The sequence below is a fragment of the Thalassophryne amazonica genome, chromosome 6, assembly GCF_902500255.1.
Source record: "Thalassophryne amazonica chromosome 6, fThaAma1.1, whole genome shotgun sequence".
Classification (NCBI taxonomy): domain Eukaryota; kingdom Metazoa; phylum Chordata; class Actinopteri; order Batrachoidiformes; family Batrachoididae; genus Thalassophryne; species Thalassophryne amazonica.
The window spans coordinates 34,146,160-34,172,210 of NC_047108.1; the positions used below are offsets into that span (position 1 = coordinate 34,146,160).

The 26,051-nt window shown below is 43.5% G+C and overlaps 1 protein-coding gene across 1 annotated transcript in view; it reads right to left on the reverse strand.

Moving 5' to 3' along the window:
- Positions 1 to 2,343: 2,343 nt before the first annotated feature.
- tmem82 (transmembrane protein 82) overlaps positions 2,344 to 26,051 on the reverse strand; it is a 39,639-nt gene continuing 15,931 nt past the window's right edge. The window contains exon 6 of the mRNA XM_034171571.1: positions 2,344 to 2,531. Within this exon, the coding sequence (XP_034027462.1) occupies positions 2,463 to 2,531 (69 nt within the window). The 3' untranslated portion in view covers positions 2,344 to 2,462. The remainder of the gene's footprint in view (positions 2,532 to 26,051) is intronic.

Below are 26,051 nucleotides of genomic sequence, written 5' to 3' on the forward strand. Positions count from 1 at the left end.
ATTGAAGATGCAACATTGCTGGATCTTCCAGCATGACAATGATCCCAAACACACCGCTCAGGCAACGGAGGAGTGGCTCTCTAAAAAGCATTTCAAGGTCCTGGAGTGGCCAAGACAGTCTCCAGACCTCAACCCCATAGGAAATTTGTGGAGGGAGTTGAAAGTCCATGTTGCCCAGCGACCCAAAACACCACTGTTCTAGAGGAGATCTGCATGGAGGAATGGGCCAAAATACCAGCTACAGTGTGTGCAAACCTGGTGAAGACTTACAGGAAAGGTTTGACCTCTGTCGTTGCCAACAATGATTATGTTACAAAGTATTAAGTTGAACTTTTGTTATTGACCAAATACTTATTTTCCACCATAATTTACAAATAAATTCTTTAAAAATCCTACAATGTGATTTCCTGGTGGCAAGGATCCTGGGGTGGATGAAATCCGTCCTGAGTACCTTAACTCTCTGGATGTTGTGGGGCTGTCTTGGCTGACATGCCTCTGCAACATCGCGTGGCAATCTGGGACAGTGCCTCTGGATTGGCAGACCGGGGTGGTGGTCCCTCTGTTTAAGAAGGGGGACCAGAGGGTGTGTTCCAACTATAGGGGGATCACACTCCTCAGCCTCCCCGGTAAGGTCTATTCCAGAGTACTGGAGAGGAGAATTCGACCGATGGTCGAACCTTGGATTCAGGAGGAGCAGTGTGGTTTTCGTCCTGGTCGCGGCACACTGGACCAGCTCTACACGCTCCATCGGGTGCTCGAGGGTTCATGGGAGTTTGCCCAACCAGTCCACATGTGTTTTGTGGATCTGGAGAAGGCATTCGACCGTGTCCCTTGGGGCACCCTGTGGGGAGTGCTCCGGGAGTACAGGGTCCGGGGTCCTTTGCTAAGGGCTATCCAGTCCCTGTACGACCACAGCAGGAGCTTGGTTCGCATTGCTGGTAGTAAGTCAAACCTGTTTCCAGTGCATGTTGCCCTTTGTCACCGGTTCTGTTCATTATTTTTATGGACAGAATTTCTAGGCGCGGCCAGGGTGTAAAGGGAGTCTGGTTTGGGAACCACAGAATCTCGTCTCTGCTGTTTGTGGATGATGTGGTTCTGTTGGCTTCATCAAATCAGGACCTTCAGCGTGAACTGGGGCGGTTTGCAGCCGGGTGTGAAGCGTCTGGGATGAAAATCAGCACCTCCAAATCCGAGGCCATGGTTCTCGACCGGAAAAAGGTGCTTTGCCCTCTTCAGGTCGGTGGAGTGTCCTCAAGTGGAGGAGTTTAAGTATCTCGAGGTCTTGTTCACGAGTGAGGGACGGATGGAGCGTGAGATCGATAGACGGATCGGTGCAGCATCTGCAGTGATGCGGTCGCTGTATCGGACCGTCGTGGTGAAGAGAGAGCTGAGTAGGGAGGCAAAGCTCTCGATTTACCGATCGATCTACGTTCCGATCCTCACCTATGGTCATGAGATTTGGCTTATGACCAAAAGAACGAGATCGCGAGTACAAGCGGCCGAGATGAGTTTCCTCCGTAGGGTGGCTGGGCGCTCCCTTAGAGATAGGGTGAGGAGCTCGGTCACTCGGGAGGAGCTCAGAGTCGAGCCGCTGCTCCTCCACCTCGAAAGAAGTCAGTTGAGGTGGCTCGGGCATCTTTTCCGGATGCCCCCTGGACGCCTCGCTGGAGAGGTGTTCCGGGCACGTCCCACTGGGAGGAGGCCCCGGGGAAGACCCAGGACACGCTGGAGGGACTACATCTCTCAGCTGGCTTGGGAACGCCTTGGGATTCCCCCGGAGGAGGTGTGTGTGGATCGGGAGGTCTGGGCGGCTTTGCTTGAGCTGCTGCCCCCGCGACCCGACTCCGGATAAAGCGGAAGAAAATGGATGGATGATTTCCTAGATGTTTTTTCCTCATTTTGTCTGTCATAGTTGAAGTGTACCTAATGCGGTCTTCACTAAAATGTTTTTTGAGGATAATGAGAATCATCGAGAAGACTTAAAGTGTTATATCTGTAACGTTACTGCTGGCACAATATTTTTACCTGTAAGATAGAGTTAGAGTCACAAAACTCGAAAGGCTTCAGATCCACTGAGCTACAGTAAATGGAGTACATTTAGAATTGCCCCGATGTCACTGAAATGACAGCATTTCTCATACACTGTTAAATCATTCAGCATTGACTCGTGGAATAATGAACTGTGTCCACTCATCAAACTACTGGTTCAACAATCAAGTTATTTATTTGCCGTTTAATTGTATTTTAAGAGATAAAACTGTTCTGGTGTTAAATATACAAAGCTGGCTTGAATTCCCAAATTAATGCCTTATAGTCATAAATTAATCACAAAATTCTACTTTGACATTCATGACAATAAAAAGTTACAATTTCAGTACAAAAGTACAGTATAACTACTGGTAAAGCTGTATGAATTCCTAACAATCACATTTATCTATATAATCTATTTAAAAGGGGAGTAATTATTTGGGGTGTCCTTTGTGTTGTCTCCACAGTTCACAGTGATGCTGAGTTTTCAAGTATTCTTCATTCTGTAGGCACAAAAACATGATAAATCAGATGTGTCATGACATGTTGGAAGTACAGCAGTCCGTACAGTTAATGACATTGGTTTGACATACTCCTATTTACAGTTCATATTGTGTAAAATCAGTTTTTAGTCTACCATTTTACACATAAACATGGGGTTTTTTTTTATGTTAAAAACCTCCAAAGTCACACAATTCATTGACTGTGCATGTAGAAATGATGATGCTTTAAACAAATTTAACATCTGGACAGAATATATTGAGGGACACACTGAACTGGTCTGTGTTCTGTGTGACACACTCACAGTCTTTGGGAATTGAAGTTATTGCCGAGTAAGTTCTCACATACAAGGAATTTGATTTGGTGTCATTGGTGCATAAACAACTTTGTGGGAGTGTGTGTGTGTGTGTGGGGGGGGGGGGGGGGGGGGGGGGGGTAAATAGGGGTTTATGGCATTATTTGTAAGTCTAGCTGTGGATGGAAAGAAGCTGTTTTAGTGTCCTGAGTGTGGCAGGAGGGTGGGAGAGAGAGCGATATAGCGCTCAGGTTAGAGACCTAATATCAACAGATTGACACCTAGGATAGGCCTAGGACCCTGCACAAGGCAGACACAGGTTCGTTTTTACCTTTTTGAATTAAGGGGACCAGAGACCAAAAAGAATTAACTATAAAAAGAATATACCTTTATTTATTCCCAACCTTGATTAGTTAAAATCACCCCATTTACCAATATAGAAAAAAACACACTGTAAGTGAAAAAAAAAACATAAACCCAAACTCAATAATATTACAAAACTTTCATCCACACAAAAAAAGAAAATATGCAAATAAACCAAACACCAATATATTACAGTTAAAAACAACATTAAACACGTAGGGCGATGATAAAAAAAAAACGACACACTCAATAAAATACAGGAATGGGATAAATGTGGATCACAAAGCCAGCACGCGATATGTTATTTCTCTTTTTTTTACGCCCACCTCTGGCTTTGTAACCCCTACAATGTCCGTACAAAGTCCAATTTGTTACCAGACTATTAACAAGATGCAGCTTGGTCAAATACCCAGGATCCAGGAAATCAGCAGCAGGAGAAGTTACGCAAGGCGTGGATTATCAAGCCGACGCAGCTGTCCCCAGCAGCCAACGCGGGAGCTGCAGCCTGGTCCCGCTGTGATGTAGACACCACATTAGCAGACCAAAATAATTTATAATTGTTTATAAAAGATAGAAACCAGCAACTCACCAGTAAGAAGACGCACCGGTCTGCTCAAGACCCCAGTGGAGCCGCACTCCCAGCCTCCAGACAACGTGCGTAAAAGCGCACAAAGTGCCACGCTATAAGAAAAAACGACATTATAGAACGACAAAAGACAACTGAATGGGCCAAAAAGGTGAATCCGGCCGCTTACCCCAAACCAGACGCTGGTGGCCCAAACAAGCCCGCGAACAGCAGCAGCTGTAAGCCGCAGTGGTGCTTGGAGTAAAGCAGCACTCCAAGCCACTAATAAAGAGCCACCCAAAGCTTCAAAAAGGAAGGAAACAGATGAACGCATGCAGTCACCACAGCATGTAAAGCCACTCCAATGCTGCCACACAGGAGAGACCAGGAAGCAAAAGAGGAACGAAGCCACAAAACAATGCTGAATTTATATCCCTGGCTCACATCAAACACAATCAGAACCCAGGTCAATCAATCAATCAATCAATTTTTTTATATAGCGCCAAATCACAACAAACAGTTGCCCCAAGGCGCTTTATATTGTAAGGCAAGGCCATACAATAATTATGTAAAACCCCAACGGTCAAAACGACCCCCTGTGAGCAAGCACTTGGCTACAGTGGGAAGGAAAAACTCCCTTTTAACAGGAAGAAACCTCCAGCAGAACCAGGCTCAGGGAGGGGCAGTCTTCTGCTGGGACTGGTTGGGGCTGAGGGAGAGAACCAGGAAAAAGACATGCTGTGGAGGGGAGCAGAGATCGATCACTAATGATTAAATGCAGAGTGGTGCATACAGAGCAAAAAGAGAAAGAAACAGTGCATCATGGGAACCCCCCAGCAGTCTACGTCTATAGCAGCATAACTAAGGGATGGTTCAGGGTCACCTGATCCAGCCCTAACTATAAGCTTTAGCAAAAAGGAAAGTTTTAAGCCTAATCTTAAAAGTAGAGAGGGTGTCTGTCTCCCTGATCTGAATTGGGAGCTGGTTCCACAGGAGAGGAGCCTGAAAGCTGAAGGCTCTGCCTCCCATTCTACTCTTACAAACCCTAGGAACTACAAGTAAGCCTGCAGTCTGAGAGCGAAGCGCTCTATTGGGGTGATATGGTACTACGAGGTCCCTAAGATAAGATGGGACCTGATTATTCAAAACCTTATAAGTAAGAAGAAGAATTTTAAATTCTATTCTAGAATTAACAGGAAGCCAATGAAGAGAGGCCAATATGGGTGAGATATGCTCTCTCCTTCTAGTCCCCGTCAGTACTCTAGCTGCAGCATTTTGAATTAACTGAAGGCTTTTTAGGGAACTTTTAGGACAACCTGATAATAATGAATTACAATAGTCCAGCCTAGAGGAAATAAATGCATTAATTAGTTTTTCAGCATCACTCTGAGACAAGACCTTTCTGATTTTAGAGATATTGCGTAAATGCAAAAAAGCAGTCCTACATATTTGTTTAATATGCGCTTTGAATGACATATCCTGATCAAAAATGACTCCAAGATTTCTCACAGTATTACTAGAGGTCAGGGTAATGCCATCCACAGTAAGGATCTGGTTAGACACCATGTTTCTAAGATTTGTGGGGCCAAGTACAATAACTTCAGTTTTATCTGAGTTTAAAAGCAGGAAATTAGAGGTCATCCATGTCTTTATGTCTGTAAGACAATCCTGCAGTTTAGCTAATTGGTGTGTGTCCTCTGGCTTCATGGATAGATAAAGCTGGGTATCATCTGCGTAACAATGAAAATTTAAGCAATACCGTCTAATAATACTGCCTAAGGGAAGCATGTATAAAGTGAATAAAATTGGTCCTAGCACAGAACCTTGTGGAACTCCATAATTAACTTTAGTCTGTGAAGAAGATTCCCCATTTACATGAACAAATTGTAATCTATTAGACAAATATGATTCAAACCACCGCAGCGCAGTGCCTTTAATACCTATGGCATGCTCTAATCTCTGTAATAAATTTTATGGTCAACAGTATCAAAAGCAGCACTGAGGTCTAACAGAACAAGCACAGAGATGAGTCCACTGTCTGAGGCCATAAGAAGATCATTTGTAACCTTCACTAATGCTGTTTCTGTACTATGATGAATTCTAAAACCTGACTGAAACTCTTCAAATAGACCATTCCTCTGCAGATGATCAGTTAGCTGTTTTACAACTACCCTTTCAAGAATTTTTGAGAGAAAAGGAAGGTTGGAGATTGGCCTATAATTAGCTAAGATAGCTGGGTCAAGTGATGGCTTTTTAAGTAATGGTTTAATTACTGCCACCTTAAAAGCCTGTGGTACATAGCCAACTAACAAAGATAGATTGATCATATTTAAGATCGAAGCATTAAATAATGGTAGGGCTTCCTTGAGCAGCCTGGTAGGAATGGGGTCTAATAAACATGTTGATGGTTTGGATGAAGTAACTAATGAAAATAACTCAGACAGAACAATCGGAGAGAAAGAGTCTAACCAAATACAGGCATCACTGAAAGCAGCCAAAGATAACGATACGTCTTTGGGATGGTTATGAGTAATTTTTTCTCTAATAGTTAAAATTTTGTTAGCAAAGAAAGTCATGAAGTCATTACTAGTTAAAGTTAATGGAATACTCAGCTCAATAGAGCTCTGACTCTTTGTCAGCCTGGCTACAGTGCTGAAAAGAAACCTGGGGTTGTTCTTATTTTCTTCAATTAGTGATGAGTAGAAAGATGTCCTAGCTTTACGGAGGGCTTTTTTATAGAGCAACAGACTCTTTTTCCAGGCTAAGTGAAGATCTTCTAAATTAGTGAGACGCCATTTCCTCTCCAACTTACGGGTTATCTGCTTTAAGCTACGAGTTTGTGAGTTATACCACGGAGTCAGGCACTTCTGATTTAAAGCTCTCTTTTTTAGAGGAGCTACAGCATCCAGAGTTGTCTTCAATGAGGATGTAAAACTATTGACGAGATACTCTATCTCACTTACAGAGTTTAGGTAGCTACTCTGCACTGTGTTGGTATATGGCATTAGAGAACATAAAGAAGGAATCATATCCTTAAACCTAGTTACAGCGCTTTCTGAAAGACTTCTAGTGTAATGAAACTTATTCCCCACTGCTGGGTAGTCCATCAGAGTAAATGTAAATGTTATTAAGAAATGATCAGACAGAAGGGAGTTTTCAGGGAATACTGTTAAGTCTTCTATTTCCATACCATAAGTCAGAACAAGATCTAAGATATGATTAAAGTGGTGGGTGGACTCATTTACTTTTTGAGCAAAGCCAATAGAGTCTAATAATAGATTAAATGCAGTGTTGAGGCTGTCATTCTCAGCAGGTGCGCGCAAAAATATAATCAACCCAGGTGCGCACAACCAAGAACTTCCAAATACAGGTAGGGGAGGGCATACACACTCCACACTACCACATCTACCCCCCACCTTTATATCGTCGTCCCGACGATAAAAGGTCAAGACCAAGGCCTAAAGATAGCAACCTGAAGATTTGAAGTTTGCTCCGGAACTCTAGCAACCCGCTCAGCAGCCTGATTACTACCCAGAGGCTGAGGAAGCCGATGTATATTTGAATGTTGACCAGCCGTAGAACGAGTGGTTCGGTGCAAGGCCTGAGCACTGGTGTTCGGCTGGTCAACATCAGCGGAAGACGAGGGTTCAGATGACTGTATTAGAGCAGGTGCTCCACTCCGATTGCGATCTGTCACACACAAGGCCTGGGTTACTAAGGGAACAGGAGAAACTACAGGCCGATGGGATCCTGAAACCAAGAGCAACACTTCACTATCAGAGGAACAAGAGTCCTCAAGTGAGGCTGCCTCTGGTACAGAGGAAGGTGGAGCTTGATTACCCTCCAAAGGTCCCAAGACAGCTTTCAACATGTCACGATGCACATTCCGGACCTTATGCAAGTTCTCAACAGGAGCCACGGTGTAAACTGCACCCTCCCCAGATGGAATACTCACCACCTGATGGACCACCGAATTCCACAAACCCTGAATTTTATGACGCGTGTGCGCAGCATAATCCCTCACATACACCCGCTGGCCTACCGACAGTGGTGCATACCGCACACATTGATCATGGTGCTCTTTCCTACGATTTGCAGCTGCAAGAAGCCGCTCCCGAGCACAACCAAAAGCAACCCTAAGTTTCTCTTGGTGCTCAGCCACCCAGCCTTGCACCTCACCTAATCTAGGTTCCTCAATCCTCCGTAAGAGAAAGTCAATGGGAAGCCTTGGCTCTTGGCCAAACATCAAATAATACGGCGATTCTCCTGTACTCTGATGTGGTGTGGTGTTATAACAAAAGAGGACTTGAGGCAAAGAAGAAGCCCAATCCTGCTTCTGCGGCAACGGCAATGTCCGCAACAGATTATGAAGAGTGCGATTAAAGCGCTCACATTGCCCATTGCCGGCTGGATGGTAGGGCATAGTACGAGATTTTTCCACACCGTACAGCGAGCAAAGTTGCTGAATCAAGGCACTCTCAAAACTACGTCCCTGATCAGAGTGCAGACGACCTGGAACGCCAAACTTGTAGACCAACATGTGGGCCACAGCGGAAGCCCTTTGATCACGTGTTGGAACTGCCACAGTAAATTTACTGAACACATCAGTCATGATCAAAACATTTTCATACCCATTCTGCGAGCGCTCCAGCATCGTAAAATCTATGGCAAGGATCTCATTGGGCCGCGAGGAAAGCAGGTGTCCCATGTAGCTGTGTGATACTGTTGACCATAAAATTTTATTACAGCGATTAGAGCATGCCATAGGTGTTAAAGGCACTGCGCTGCGGTGGTTTGAATCATATTTGTCTAATAGATTACAATTTGTTCATGTAAATGGGGAATCTTCTTCACAGACTAAAGTTAATTATGGAGTTCCACAAGGTTCTGTGCTAGGACCAATTTTATTCACTTTATACATGCTTCCCTTAGGCAGTATTATTAGACGGTATTGCTTAAATTTTCATTGTTACGCAGATGATACCCAGCTTTATCTATCCATGAAGCCAGAGGACACACACCAATTAGCTAAACTGCAGGATTGTCTTACAGACATAAAGACATGGATGACCTCTAATTTCCTGCTTTTAAACTCAGATAAAACTGAAGTTATTGTACTTGGCCCCACAAATCTTAGAAACATGGTGTCTAACCAGATCCTTACTGTGGATGGCATTACCCTGACCTCTAGTAATACTGTGAGAAATCTTGGAGTCATTTTTGATCAGGATATGTCATTCAAAGCGCATATTAAACAAATATGTAGGACTGCTTTTTTGCATTTACGCAATATCTCTAAAATCAGAAAGGTCTTGTCTCAGAGTGATGCTGAAAAACTAATTCATGCATTATTTTCCTCTAGGCTGGACTATTGTAATTCATTATTATCAGGTTGTCCTAAAAGTTCCCTAAAAAGCCTTCAGTTAATTCAAAATGCTGCAGCTAGAGTACTAACGGGGACTAGAAGGAGAGAGCATATCTCACCCATACTGGCCTCTCTTCATTGGCTTCCTGTTAATTCTAGAATAGAATTTAAAATTCTTCTTCTTACTTATAAGGTTTTGAATAATCAGGTCCCATCTTATCTTAGGGACCTCGTAGTACCATATCACCCCAATAGAGTGCTTCGCTCTCAGACTGCAGGCTTACTTGTAGTTCCTAGGGTTTGTAAGAGTAGAATGGGAGGCAGAGCCTTCAGCTTTCAGGCTCCTCTCCTGTGGAACCAGCTCCCAATTCAGATCAGGGAGACAGACACCCTCTCTACTTTTAAGATTAGGCTTAAAACTTTCCTTTTTGCTAAAGCTTATAGTTAGGGCTGGATCAGGTGACCCTGAACCATCCCTTAGTTATGCTGCTATAGACGTAGACTGCTGGGGGGTTCCCATGATGCACTGTTTCTTTCTCTTTTTGCTCTGTATGCACCACTCTGCATTTAATCATTAGTGATCGATCTCTGCTCCCCTCCACAGCATGTCTTTTTCCTGGTTCTCTCCCTCAGCCCCAACCAGTCCCAGCAGAAGACTGCCCCTCCCTGAGCCTGGTTCTGCTGGAGGTTTCTTCCTGTTAAAAGGGAGTTTTTCCTTCCCACTGTAGCCAAGTGCTTGCTCACAGGGGGTTGTTTTGACCGTTGGGGTTTTACATAATTATTGTATGGCCTTGCCTTACAATATAAAGCGCCTTGGGGCAACTGTTTGTTGTGATTTGGCGCTATATAAAAAAATTGATTGATTGATTGATTGATGCTGAACCAGCATCCTTTGCTACTTGGCACCGCTCACATTCCTGGACCCAATCCCTTATATCCTTAAACATGCCTGGCCAATAGCACCGTTGACAGACCAAGTCTGCCGTCCGTTCCATGCCCTGATGACCATGTTGCTGATGAAGAAGATTTAAGGTCTCATGCCTTAGAGAAGCTGGTAAGAGGAGCTGAAGAAATTCCTCCCCACCATCAGGATGATAAGCCTGCCGGAAAAAGACCCCATTTTGCTCCACAAACCTTTTACGCTGGCGAAGCAAGAACGAAGCACATTTCAAGAGATGCCGCCTCTCTACAGCAGAAGGTTGAATTCTCTGCCGCAAAAACACTAGAACCTCTTTTAACAGGGGATCATTCTCCTGTAAAGACCTAAGGTCGGAAGCGGAATAGCCTGGAAGGGCTAAAACCAGAGACTGAGTAGCAGCCTCAACTGGATGTGACAGTGGACCATGCTGCAAAGCTAAAGGGGCTGCAGTACCAGGCAGTTGTTGGACCAGGGCTTCAGAGCCTGAATATTGCCGGGATAAGGCATCAGCATTTCTGTTACTTCGACCCGAACGGTACCTGATTTCGAAATCGAAGGCAGCCAGCTGAGCACCCCATCGGTGCTCCGTAGCCCCCAATTTTGCAGTCTGGAAATGACTCAGCGGATTATTGTCAGTGTACACTATGCACTTGTGACCCAACAAATATTCACGAAACTTCTCCGTCATGGCCCACTTGAGCGCTAAGAATTCTAACTTCATGGAGCTGTAAGTTGCCATGTTGCGCTCAGTGGGCTGCAACCCCCTGCTGGCATAGGCCACAGGTCTTACTCCACTGTCCGTCTCTTGGGAGAGAACAGGCCTCAGCCCACTATAACTAGCGTCCACTTCCAAAATAAACGGCTTAGAGAAATCTGCAAAAGCTAGAACGGGCGCAGATACTAGCTTGGACTTTAGTGCCTGGAATGCCTGCTCACACTGCATACTGCCTCTAAAGCTTGGCCCGAACCCTTTTTGGACTTTGTACCTGCCAGTTCATCCACCAGCCGGTGTAGAGGGCCTGCCAACCTGGCAAATCCCTCCACAAACCGGCGGTAGTAACTGGCAAAGCCCAGGAACGACCGCAGCTCTGAGGTATTGGTAGGACGCAGCTTTAATCTTTTCAGGGTCCGTCGACACCCCTTGGTCTGAGATGACATGGCCCAAGTACCCCACCTTACGCTGGAAAAATTAGCACTTTTCAAGCCGCGCCTTCAGGACTTCTGTGTTAAGCCGCCCAAGCACCATCTCCAGACACTGAAGATGTTGTTCAACAGAGGAGGAGTAGACCACAATATCATCAAGGTACAGCAAAAGAGACTGACCTTGCTGGTCACCAAACATCCTCTGCATCAGCTGCTGGAAGGTGCTTGGGGCATTACACAAGCCAAAAGGCATGCGGTTAAACTCAAAAAGGCCAAAAGGGGTACAAAAGGCCGTTTTAGGACGATCTGCCTCAGTCACAGGGACCTGGTTGTAACCACTGGCTAGATCGAGTGTAGAGAACCAGACAGCGCCTGACAACGAATCCAGTGTCTCCTCGATCCGAGGCAAGGGGAAAGCGTCCTTCCGCGTTTTACTGTTAAGCAAACAGTAATCCACACAAAGGCGTAGGCCACCATCCTTCTTTCTCACCAATACAATTGGTGAAGCATACAGACTGCTGCTTTCCCGAATGACTTGAGACTCCAGCAGCTGATTTATATGCGCCTTAACTGCCTCATATTCAGAAGGCGGGATACGGCGATACCTCTGGCGAATTGGAACATCATCCACCAGGGGTATGTCATGTAATAGAAGAGTCGTACATCCCAAGTCGTTTTCATGCTGGGCAAAGACTGACTCATAACGTTGCAACAATGACTTCACCTTCTCCTGATCCTGAACTCCTAAAGCAGGTAGTTCCAGAGATGCTATTCTGTCAGGCACAGAGGGCGAAACAACATGAGAATTTGTAGACGCCAACAGGGTTCTATCCTCAGTCACCCCAGCTGGCAAGCTCACAATCTGCGCCACACCCAGACTACCAAGTGTGGTCTGTGGGTAAAGCAGGAAGGCCTTCATCCCCACATTAACCACAGGGATATATGCAGTCCCTCGAACCACTCTCACTAGGCATGGGGAGACAAGTAAACCCGCGGCTAACCCAGTCTCTGGTGGCTCTAACAAAACACTCTCTCCATCAAACTCCTCTGAACAAGTGCAAGCCACCAACTTCATGGTACCTCCAGGCACCCGCACCACTCGTCTACCCCGGACCTTTACCGTACTAGTCATCAAATCCTCAACTGGACCCGCCTCATGGCATTTCTGTAATGCAATGAGGACCGGTTTAGGGGCCTCTAAAACAGCCGGTGTATCAAAAAGAGATGAGCCAAGTGCAGTAAAAAGCACCATAACGCTTGATGACATTCATCCCCAAAACACCAGGAACTGAAGAAACAGCACCAGGGGGGTCCCTAACCACTAAAATGCCACAATGCAGAATAACCTTACCACACAGCTCAACATCAAGTTCTAAATAGCCAATGTAAGGAATTGCCAGCCTATTTGCTGCTCAAAGCTGAAGCCAATTACAGAAACGGAGGCGGTCCTGACCCCATGTTGCAAAATGCTTCATGAACAAACTTTCTGTAATAGTAGAAACCATAGAACCAGTGTCCACTAACACGAGACCAAAACACCCCCGATTGACACATCTATATTTGGACATTGCGCAATCAGTCCGCTGGCGGTATCCAACTGTAAGCCTAAGGGTTCCCCACCTGAGCCATGGCTCAAAAGCTCAGTGGGCTCTAGTTTCCTGGCAGCCAGTCTGATTGAACAGACCTAGCAGTTCCTGAACCCGGATTATCATGCCTAGGTTGATACTGATTAAAGACCCGAGAACGGGTACAGTTCCTAGCATAGTGTCCTATTTGCCGACACCTACGACAAATTAATGGAACTGAACCTGTTGTGTGTTGGGGGGTGTGGCTGGATATTTTGGTGTTCTTTTCTTTTCTTTGCTCTCCAGGTGGCATGAGAACTGATTTGTCTGTGGAGAAGGTGCTGGCTGAAGAGTCCTTCACCCTCATCAACGTTATGTGCAGCACCTGTGAATGGTGCTCACATGCAACCTTAAAGACTTTCAGCTGAAGCAGATAATTGGATGGCGTTCTGCATTTAAGTCATGTGTGATTCAAGCAGAACTGCCGGGAACTCGACCTTGAGATGTTCGTTTGTGAGACGCTGAGGACCGCACCTGGGTTTGACACATCAAGCCCGTGAAGCAAGGAAGGGTGAGGGAGACATGCTGTCAGCACACATCAAAGGTGATTAAGTGTTTGACTAATTGTTGATAGTAACTTAGTATTTTGTTACGCAGTATACTTGAATTTGAGATGAGAATTGTGCAGCTTGCTTCTCACTGCTGTGGTGTGCGGACGAGTGATCCTCCACCTGTTGTGAGAAGCTGCTCATTTGCATAAAGTTAAAAAGACAGACCTGAATGTGTTGCTGATAGTGTGTGTCTTTTGAAGGATATTAGTTGTAACTGCTGACTTACCTCACCTCTTCTATGCTTCGCAGAGAGTCGGTTTGTCGTGTCCACCTGGGGGGTGTTTGGCGGTGGTAGTGGGTCCAGGAACGCCGGGCTTCGATCCTTTTAGGCGCTGGAGAGCGTGCCAGCCTTCACTCCACCAGAAGGACGCTATTTCTGTTTTTACACTTTTTATGCACCAGCGGGTGAAATAAATATATTGTTTTTGGAACCGCTTTTCTGGTTATTTGTAGCGCTGGGTTCCGTCTGACGCAGGTCCGCTCCTCAACCCGCGTCGACACATAACAGAACCTGAGCTACTCTCTAAGGAATAAGGGGCCTGTAGTGATACAACAGTTTGAGTAAGTTTATTCATCTGTTCTTGCTGCTGCTTTAATATGTCCATAAGCTCTCTTAAACCAGGCTCCGGTGGCTCACCCTGCTTACTTGACTGGACACTGCCTTGCACGCCATACTGAAGGCCAAAAGCCGAGGGAACAGAATAACTACGGCCTCTAGCACCACCTAGTAGGCCCTCGCGTTCCCACCTCATCACCTCAGCCCGGAGCTCCATCAATCTAATGTCTGGCTGCCTACGAACAAGGTGTTTTAGCTCGCGACGCAAGGCACTATCAAGAACGTGTTCAGTAAATTGGTCTCGAAGCAATACCTCGGCATTAGGGATCCCACCTGGTGCCTGCTGTCTAACCCGAGCCATCAAAGACATTAAAGCTAGCAAAAACTCCTGAAGGCTCTCACCCTCAAGTTGGTGCCGAGCAAAAAAATCTTGCTGCAAAGTGATGTAAGATTGACGACATCCATAAAGCTCCTTCAAAATGGCAAGAATTTTATCAGAGTCCCCACGTTCAGCAGGTGGATGGAACTTAATTTCCTGTTTGGCTTCTCCTTCCAAATGATCAAAAATAAACAAAGCACGGTCAGCAGCGGCCAGATGTTGGGAACGCATGCACGCCTCAATCTCCTCGGCCCACTCAGTTATCCCCAGCCCAGTCCTTCCATTAAACATAGGGCACCTACGGTCCCGAGGTACAACCACAAATCGCTCTGTGACAGCAGGAAGAGGGGACACTGTATTTACTGCTGAACCAGACGGCTGAGGGGCGCCCCCATCTGGGTCCAAAGCCACCGCACGCTCCCGACGGAGTTGCTCATTATCTGCTTGAAGCTGTGAAACAAGATCTTTTAACTGCTGCAATTCCTCCTCCATGTCAACTGAGGAAAGATGCCAAAAGGCCCCCCAAAAAAAGAGATCCTAAAAGTTTGGGTCCTAACACCACCTCCGCTGTTCTGGATACCTTTTTATGAAAAATCTAACAATTTAAACCACCAATACTACTAACAAAATAAAAAAAGTCTCTGCCCCCTTAATTTCCTGGTAATCCTGCCGGGGATGCCAAAATGTGGCAGGAGGGTGGGAGAGAGAGCGATATAGCGCTCAGGTTAGAGACCTAATATCAACAGATTGACAAAGTTGCTGACAGCGCCACCTAGGATAGGCCTAGGACCCTGCACAAGGCAGACACAAGTTCGTTTTTACCTTTTTGAATTAAGGGGAACAGAGACCAAAAAGAATTAACTATAAAAGAATATACCTTTATTTATTCCCAACCTTGATTAGTTAAAATCACCCCATTTACCAATATAGAAAAAAACGCACTGTAAGTGAAAAAAAATAAACCCAAACTCAATAAAATTACAAAACTCTCATCCACACAAAAAAAGAAAACATGCAAATAAACCAAACACCAATATATTACAGTTAACAACCACATTAAACACGTAGGACGATGATAAAAAAGGACACACTCAATAAAATACAGGAATGGGATAAATGTGGATCACAAAGCCAGCACGCGATATGTTATTTCTCTTTTTTTTCGCCCACCTCTGGCTTTGTAACCCCTACAATGTCCGTACAAAGTCCAATTTGTTACCAGACTATTAACAAGATGCAGCTTGGTCAAATACCCAGGATCCAGGAAATCAGCAGCAGGAGAAGTTACGCAAGGCGTGGATTATCAAGCCGACGCAGCTGTCCCCAGCAGCCACCGCGGGAGCTGCAGCCTGGTCCCGCTGTGATGTAGACACCACATTAGCAGACCAAAACAATTTATAATTGTTTATAAAAGACAGAAACCAGCAACTCACCAGTAAGAAGACGCACCGGTCTGCTCAAGACCCCAGTGGAGCCGCACTCCCAGCCTCCAGACAACGTGCGTAAAAGCGCTCAAAGTGCCACGCTATAAGAAAAAACGACATTATAGAACGACAAAAGACAACTGAATGGGCCAAAAAGGCGAAGCCGGCCGCTTACCCCAAACCAGACGCTGGTGGCCCAAACACGCCTGCGTACAGCAGCAGCTGTAAGCCGCAGTGGTGCTTGGAGTAAAGCAGCACTCCAAGCCACTAATAAAGAGCCACCCAAAGCTCCAAAAAGGAAGGAAAAAGATGAACGCATGCAGTCACCACAGCATGTAAAGCCACTCCAATGCTGCCGCACAGGAGAGACCAGGAAGCAAAAGAGGAACGAAGCCACAAAACAATGCTGAATTTATATCCCTGGCTCACACCAAACACAATCAGAACCCAGGTGCGCACAACCAAGAACTTCCAAACACAGGTAGGGGAGGGCATACACACTCCACACTACCACATGAGGTTTTAGTCCTAATTGACCTCAGCCATCTGTCAGAGGGAAGGTAACAAAAAGTTTGTGTCCTGGGTGAGAGGGATCGGCCACTATCTTCCTTGCTTGCATCAGGGCCCTGGAGGTGTGCAGGGGGCGTGGCAAGCTGCAGCTCCTTTTCATTTAAGTCGGGTGACCATATTTTTATGTTTTTTTAATTGAATTTTTCTTATGCAAAACAGAGAAAAAACAACTGCCAACCAGCTAAGCAAGAAGGCAGAAACAAAAGTACACACCAAAAAATACACACTAAACCCCCCCCCCCCCCCCCGAAAGAAAAACAGAAACACATTCCCAACCAATAGCTACAAAACTATACCCCTTCACTGCAGTACAATACACAGTTTTATAAAAATAAGTACAACCACATGTATTTATAAAGAACTGTTAAAAAGAAGGAAAAAATAGACAACAAACTGGCATGCTTCCATGAGGCACCAGATTATTACCCTATGGAGCTAGAATCAACATTTTTGTAGAAAAGCGTGCAGGGGAGCCCAAAATCTCTCTTTTTTGATTTGTGATTTAAGTCATGAGTCACTTTTTCCAGAGGGAGAAGAGTTGATATCTGTGATATCCACATATTGACTGTAGGCACCTGAGGGGCAGACCACAGCAGTAATATACATTTATTAGCAAGGAATAGCAGAATTATAATAGAGACCTTGTATCTGTATCAAAAAGACTACCAGGTACATGGTTTAACAGATAGAAAGAGGGTGACATTATAAAATGTTTACCAGTCACCTCCTGACTAACAGAGTGTACATCTTTCCAAAATGATGGATGTGATCATGTGACCAAAACAAATGAATAAGTCTCCCCTTATGAGCTTTACATTTATAACAAAGGTTGGAGCCGTTGGGGAACATCCTCTGGAGGTGGACAGGGGTGAAGTAAGTCCTATGAAAAAATTTGAAATTTTGTTTGTGTATTGAAATTGAAGAGCATTTTGGAAATTTTCCATTGCAAATCTTGATCCAGTCACTAGAGCTAAATGTTACCCCAGATCGCGCTCCCACAGCGGCCTCAAAGAATTGCAGGCAGAAGCATTGGAGTGCACAATTACAGCATAATACAGGAAGTCAGGGTGTTTTCTAGATCAGAAAGATTCCCCTGCAGAAGGGAATCAAGAAAATGATGAATTTGGAGGTATTTATAGAAGTCTTCAGAAGTAATGGTAAACTCTGTCCTAATTTGTTCAAATGACTTTAAAGAGTCAGAAGTAAACAGGCTGGTGAAATCTCAGATGTCTTTAGACATCCATTTTAACAAACAATACTCCTAACTGGAGGAGGAAAATCAGGATTCAGTGCTAGAGGGGACTGAACAGAAATAACTGAGGGAATGTTCAAATATTTAAAAATCTCTGAATGTTTCATTAATGGTAAAAGGGTTGTAAGAAACATCACAAGATGTCCTTACCATACTGATTGAACAGTCATTGTTTTGTTTTTTCAAATGAAAGGTGTCAGGGCGCGTGATGGATTGATACAGGAAACAGGTGGAGACCAATGCAGACTCTCAGACATGGCTGGTTGTGATGAATAAAAGGCTTTATCTGGTAACCAGGCAGTAGAGTCGGTACACTGGTAATCAGATAATGAGGCAGAGGTATCAGACAGGGTACAGGCTGGGACGTGGTCAAAAATACAAGCTGAGGTCATACCAACGGCGTTGAGGAGTGTCACAGGCAAAAACAGAGGCAGAGTCAAAATACAAGCTGAGTTCAGGATTAAGGCAAGGCGGAGGTCGGAGCAAACAAGCAAGGTCAAAACACTAAGGCGCAAACAAGACATGAACTAAAGGCAAGAGAGTGAACAAAGTCAACAATTTGGCAGTGAACTGTGGAACTGTGAGGGTTTTAATAAAGAGCAAACTAATCAGGTTGATGTGAAGCAGGTGTTTGGAAGGTTCTGGAAAGAGGTGTGGTTTAGTGAACAAAGAAGAGGGAAGAAAGGCAAGAGAGTGCGGGAGGGCAAAACAAAGCAGTGCAAAGCAAGAGAAGTGAGTGACAGAAAAACTAACTGAGAAACATGACATGCTGAAATAATTAATGTGAGCAAAACAAAAGGGGCAAACCTAAGAACTAACGTGACAAGTCAAAAATGGGGAAAACAAGAAAAATAATGATTAAAACTAAAACTAGAATGGAACTGTTATTGACTGATATAGAAAAGTGAATACAATAAAAATGGCAAAACAAACTATTGGTTCAACAGAGAATAAGTGATGATCAGAAAACAAAACCAGTGACTAAGTGATGATCAGAAAACAAAACCAGTGACTACTGAATAATGCAATAAACAACAAACAGAACATAATCTGATGAGCAACTCTGAAGATTAAAAATAACAAAAACCTGTGACTAAGCATTATACAACAAATGTGATAAACAGAACTAAACTAAGACTAAAGTAACTTAAAAGACCCAGAGTGAACAAATACAAACTGCACAATAAATGATAAGCAAAGAGTGAACCAGTGATGAAAGTATAACAGGAAAAGGAAAAGCAACAAATCACTGAATGACTGCAAACTAAATGATGAGGTGCTGAATGAAAACAGTGACTAAATAATAAACAAAGCAAAACAATAAACAGAACCAAACTGAGACTAACATGATAAATTATGAACTAATGAAAAGTAAAGCCAGAAAATCACAAAAGAAATACGCCAAGGGCTAGGACCTAAAACCCGAGCCAGGGCGGAGCATGACAAAAGGCAAGTAATCAGCTGGATTTGTTACCAAATTCATAATACTTTTGTTTAGACAGGAGCATTAACTTCTGAATATGGCGCATGTGATCAACATTGAGTTTAGTCTTTGCGGCCACCAGTGTTTTGAAATTTAAAATATTGGGTAATTGTTTGGGTGACCATATTTTGATTACTGAAAACCAGGACACTCAGCCAGGACACTCGGCCCGGCAATGAAATACTCATCTGATACTTGAAGTTTACTCAGAGATGCTCAAAGTTGAGAAACAATGAAAACCAGGGCCTGTATGGAAGCAGCCTAAGGCTACAAATAGCTAGAGTGACGTTATTCTAAGAAAAAAGTTCTTAGAATTTTTCTTGGTAAGATGAAAGTTGTCTGCAAAGTGCCTTAGACCTTAAGAGAGCTCCTTAGGTGTTAAACTGGTAAAAGTAGGGAGGAGGACATTTAGGAAGCCTAGAAATATCTTAAGCTGAGAAAAGACAGAGAGAAAGCAGAGATATTCTCCAAATGTAGGATGACAGTGAGTCAGTAACACACTACTCACTTGATATATGTAATTATTTTATGTTAATTTTATTTCAGTTTTGATTTATTTTCATTTATATAGCACCAAATCACAACAAAGGTGCCTCAAGGCACTTTACACAAGGTCTAACCTTACCAACCCCAAAGCGCTTTTTTTTTTACTTTATGACAAGCAAGTTTTATAAGTCCGCGGACACTGATCTGTGTGTTATAGATATAAATTTCCTTGAATCCACGGAACTTACCTCCGTAAAAGTTGCTTGTCGTAAAGAAAAAAACTGCTTTGCGACAACCCTTTAAAAAACCTCAGTGACGATCACGATTACAGAGTACACACTAACTGACTCCCCCCCCATGATGAAATACGCGCATCTCGTGGATTCGCTGAGTTTTCACAGCCCTGAATTTATAACCGCTAATGGATAGTTTCCGCCAAGTGCAGGTAAAAGTGATTATCATTATGCTAACCCCATGTTCCTGCCACAGTGCCATGATGCGGACCACATCTGTCCCAGATCCGTGCCAGATATGGGCTGTAAACAGTTGGTCTTTTGCGCATCCAGTTCAGATCTGGTCCGGATCTGTTCCAGAACTGTAAAGTGGAGCCATGCCGGATCTGGGCCAGGGTGCAAAAACACTCTGGACATCCGGCCCGGATCCTTTTGCTGTCTGGGCAAAGATTTATTGTCTTACTGTATTTATAAATTGTTTAGGTTCTTGTTATCAGATACACACTGTTAACATTACCATTATTTTATTATTAATATTTATCAGGCTCGATGGTCAGGAATGGCTGGACGCAAGTGCAGAGCTCAGGCACTAGAGGAATACGGTTAAAAGGCTTTACTGGTTAAACAGGCAAAAAACGGTACACAGTTAGGCAGTCCAAAATCAGAAACAGTAACAGAAACATAAGGCTAATGTGTGGTCCTGTCAGGATTTGAGTTTGGTTTGCTTTTATTTCTTTGCTTTGCTTTCAGTTACTTTCTGTTTGTTCTCTTGCTGGGCTTTTTTCCTGTTTGGGTCTGTCTGTCCCTTTCTCTCTTGTCTGTCTCTGCTGGCTCTTGCAGGTGGGTGTTTCCCTCTCTCTGGCCACACCCTCTTTCTGGTGCGTTCTACCTGCTCCCAATCTGCACCTCATCACCTGGGTGTATTTAAACTCCTCATTTTGCCTTACTCCTTCGCCAGATTGATGCACCTAGTGCCTTCTCTCCAGCTCTGTTTGTGTATTCTCGACCTGCTTGCCTCACGTGTGTTACGACTACCTGCCTGTATCTTCGACCAGGCATGGTCGTTGATGATGTTTTTGGTATTGTTACTCTTGTTGGACTGCCTCACTGTGTACCTGACCCCATTTACTGTTACAGTAAACTGCTTTTACTTACAGACCTTGTTGTCTCAGTCCTGCATTTGCGTCCAGCCTAACCTGTCACTCAGACCTGATAGGTCCAAAACAAGCAGGTAGTCAAAAACATATCAAGGCAAAAACGAGTCAAGAACAGAGCAAAAAATGGAGCTGGAAGTGAAGGCACAAGGCACAATGATCTGGCGGGGAACAAGTGCAACCAGTGAAGCTTATATACACCCTGGTGATGAGCTACAGATTAGAAACAGGCGTGTGGAAAGCTCCAAAATAGGATGTGGCCCAAACAGTGTGCACCGCCTACCACCAAGCACCAAGAGAGGCAGACAAGAGAGATATGGAAAGACAAAGCCCAAGCAGGAAAAACCCAGTAAGAGAAATCACATACAGGAAAACAACCAAACCTAACTAAACAGAACAAACATAATACAAAAGTCCAAATCCTGACAATATTTTTATTTTATTATTACATCTATTTTGCTATTTGATTTTAAATGGATCACAATGGAAATAAGTGTTTTCACTTTCTTGTGTCATGCATGTATTTTTAATGTATTATGTACTCACAATGAATGTACTAAATAATCTCACGCATGCACACACACAGGCATGCTTTTAATATATAGATATTTGGCATGTGAATGACGTACGTTCAACATTTTTAAGTTGTGTAACAATTCATTTAATTTTGCTAGGTTTCATCATCATAACATTAAGTTATCCTCACGATTACACGTCTTAATGCAGTTCAGGTTCATGTTGCAGGAATCCATTTCAAAATGAGCAAATATGTGCACAAAAACAATAAAGTTTATCAGTTTGAACATTAAATATCTTGTCTTTGTGGTGTATTCAATTAAATATAGGTTGAAGAGGATTTGGAAATCATTGTATTCTGTTTTTATTTACATTTTACACAACGTCCCAACTTCATTGGAATTGGGGTTGTATGATCGGTTGGTTTCACAGTCCATTCATGACTACAGCCCCTGGCAAAAATTATGGAATCACCGGCCTCGGAGGATGTTCATTCAGTTGTTTAATTTTGTAGAAAAAAATCAGATCACAGACATGACACAAAACTAAAGTCATTTCAAATGGCAACTTTCTGGCTTTAAGAAACACTATAAGAAATCAGGAAAAAAAAAAATTGTGACAGTCAGTAACAGTTACTTTTTTAGACCAAGCAGAGGGAAAAAAATATGGAATCACTCAATTCTGAGGAAGAAATTATGGAATCATGAAAAACAAAAGAACGCTCCAACACATCACTCGTATTTTGTTGCACCACCTCTGGCTTTTATAACAGCTTGCAGTCTCTGAGGCATGGACTTAATGAGTGACAAACAGTACTCTTCATCAATCTGGCTCCAACTTTCTCTGATTGCTGTTGCCAGATCAGCTCTATGGCAAGATGCATTATCATTTTGAAAAATGATTTCATCATCCCCAAACATCCTTTCAATTGATGGGATAAGAAAAGTGTCCAAAATATCAACGTAAACTTGTGCATTTATTAATGATGTAATGACAGCCATCTCCCCAGTGCCTTTACCTGACATGCAGCCCCATATCATCAATGACTGTGGAAATTTACATAATAATAATATTATAAATCTCATAGGAACGGCACCAAACAAAAGTTCCAGCATCATCACCTTGCCCAATGCAGATTCGAGATTCATCACTGAATATGACTTTGATCCAATCATCCACAGTCCACGATTGCTTTTCCTTAGCCCATTGTAACCTTGTTTTTTTCTGTTTAGGTGTTAATGATGGCTTTCGTTTAGCTTTTCTGTATGTAAATCCCATCTCCTTTAGGCGGTTTCTTACAGTTCGGTCACAGACGTTGACTCCAGTTTCCTCCCATTCGTTCCTCATTTGTTTTGTTGTGCAAAAGACACAGCTGACTGTGAACAACCAACATCTTTTGCAACATTGCGTGATGATTTACCCTCTTTTAAGAGTTTGATAATCCTCTCCTTTGTTTCAATTGACATCTCTCGTGTTGGAGCCATGATTCATGTCAGTCCACTTGGTGCAACAGCTCTCCAAGGTGTGATCACTCCTTTTTAGATGCAGATTAACGAGCAGATCTGATTTGATGCAGGTGTTAGTTTTGGGGATGAAAAGTTACAGGGTGATTCCATAATTTATTCCTCGGAATTGAGTGAGTCCATATTTTTTTCCCTCTGCTTGGTCTAAAAAAGTAACCGTTACTGACTGCCACAATTATTTTTCCTGATTTCTTATAGTGTTTCTTAAAGCCAGGAAGTTGCCATTTGAAATGACTTTAGTTTTGTGTCATGTCTGTGATCTGCTTTTTTCTACAAAATTAAACAACTGAATGAACTTCCTCCGAGGCCGGTGATTCCATAATTTTTGCCAGGGGTTGTAGGAGGGTGGAGCGCATTTGATTTTTTTTTTCTCCTCTCCTTTATGTGACAACCTATCACAGCTCTTAGAGGAGTGTGTCATACCTAGCAATGGGGTCAACCCCACATCCTCACAAAGATAGGAGTTTCTGTCCCCTCCTTGCTCAGACTCACTCTCAGAAACCTGCTGGCTCTCTCTGAGGCTAAGATTCCTTGCCAGGAAATGTTAGGCTTTGAGAGGACTTTGATTTGCTTTGTGGATACGCGCCCAGGACATTTTCAACACTTTCTAAAAATTAAAAAACCAGGAAAGGCAGTGAAAACAGGCATGTCCTTGGAAAACAGGATCATTTGGTCACCCTAATTTAAAGTAACAAACACAGTAAATGTGTTACATTTACATTACTGCATACAGTTGTGGACACACACACACACACACACACACACACACACACACACACACACACACACACACACACACACACACACACACACACACACACACACACCCTGGCTAAATACATTCATCCTCAATATAAAACTATTGCACATATTTCATTTTATCAAATGATATGGGTGTTAAACCATTCAGAATTTCCCTATAAAATTATTTTAAAGTGATATGATTGATTTCACTTTTTCTTCACTATGTCAGTTTTTCAGTTTGTCATTTCCACACAAAGACAAATGCTGTCGCAGGGAAGACTGAACTAAAGCGCTCTGATGTCAGATTTATATGATATGTCCTGTTGTGGGCTGGGGTGTTTGGTTGGCTTGGTTTTTGTTTTCTGTTTCTCCCACCAGGTGGTATGCATTCAGGACTGAGTGGCTGAGCATTAGGACCTCACCCTGAACACCTGAGGCTTGTTTTCACGTGCAGGTCATCAGGGCTCACAGCTGTGGTGTATTCTGTCTTGATCAGAGATTGCTGCACTTAAACCTTGAATGCACAGTGTGTGATTGCCAGAGACTCGACCTTGTGAGCAGACGTGTGAGATCGACGTCAGGAGAACAATCTCACCATCACGGACGCAGAGACCGCTCCAGGTTTGACGCCACAGTCTGTGAAGGAGGATTGGGTGAGGTCTCACGCTCTTCAGCACACTTCCTGAGGTAATTTGGTTTTGGTGACTTTTATGAAGTAATGACAGTGGATTTGGTGTCCCTCACACCTTGTGTTATTGAGCTGTCACGTTATGCTAATTGTCTAATCAGCTTCTGCTGCAGTTGAGATTTGAACTGAGTTGTTCTGTGCCTGCAGGGTGAGAAGCTGATATATATATATTTAAGCCAGGAAGTGTTTGCTGATTGTGTGCACCTTTTGAGCTGTGTCTCTCTGGGTGGAGAGTGTTGGACTCACCTCATGTTTTCTTTCTTCACAGACTCTGTTTGTCGCGGCCACCTGGGGGGTGTCGGCGGGGTCCCTGGGTCCGAACTGCTGTGGCTCCGGACCGTTTGCACTGCTGAGAGCGCGCCGTGTTTTCACCTCACCAGACCGCGGACTTTTTAGTTGTTTATCACTTCACTCACTTTCATTAAAATGTGTTATCCTTTGAACCGTGCTCTGCTTATTTTATGCTGGGTCCTGTCAAACGCTGGGTCGGTGCTCCGACCGCGTCCGACACATAACATGTCCATTCTGAAGGTATTAAAGTTGTCAATTAATGAATCTCGTGTTTTATTTTTAGACACAATTAAATGTTTCCCATCCAAAGTCTCTAGACAAAATGTCCTAAAATTTTTTTAATGTGCTCAGCTGCTGTACTGTTATTTAAAATCAAATGAATTTGTACTAAATGTTGTGACACAGAATTTTATTAGGATTCACTAAATCCTAAATTAGCCTCTTAAGGCTTGCTTTGGTAATGTTTTGTTGGGTGGAAGTTGTTTTTGCCCGTGTTTGTTTGTCTGTTTGTGAACAGTATGGAACCCACAATTTTTCATATATCGTTATGAAATTTTTACAGAGGATTCACATCCTGATAGGCAAGAAATTATTACATTTTTAAGGTCATAGGTCAAAGTCAAGAAAAATCTTGGAAAACTGGAGCAATCCCTATCCTTTAACATTGAAAAAATTGTCAAAAATTCATAGGTCTGTCAAAAAAGTTTTTTTCCGATTTTAGAATGTTATGTAGGATGGTATCCTTTATTGACTGACAAGGTTTGATCCGGATATGATCCAAATTACAGATTTTGTGGCCATTGAAAACCCCACTTAATGTATATTTTACAGTATGCATATATATATAAGGGGTGGGCGTTTATAAGTTTTGCTTCTGCCCACGCCCTTTCGGTCACACATATTCACTGCTGAATTGTCTTGTTTATCAGTTTTTTTGTTATTGTTGAGTCTGTGTGCTGAATAAATTAATTAATTCATTCAACACCGCTAGTGCACTAGGCCAGCTGTATGACGCCATCTGCAAACAAGAGACTAAACACCTGGATGCTGTATTTATCATAGCCAGAGATTTTAACCACCGCAACCTCAGGACTGTTCTCCCTAAGTATTATCAGCACGTATGCTTTCTGATGAAGGAAAGCAACATCATGGAACAAGTGTACAGCAATGTGAAAGGTGCCTATAAGGCTGCCCCAAGGCCACATTTTGGAATGGCTGACCCTACTGAAACCTTCTCAAGCAAGCTCCCCCAGTAAGTAAAGCTGTTATAGTGTGAAATGAAGAAACTGAACAAGTGCTTCAGGACTGCTTTGGCTGCACAAATTGGGATGTGTTTAGAACTGCAGCTTTGAGAGAGGATGGTACTGTAGATTTGGACGAATATGCCTCTGCAGGTA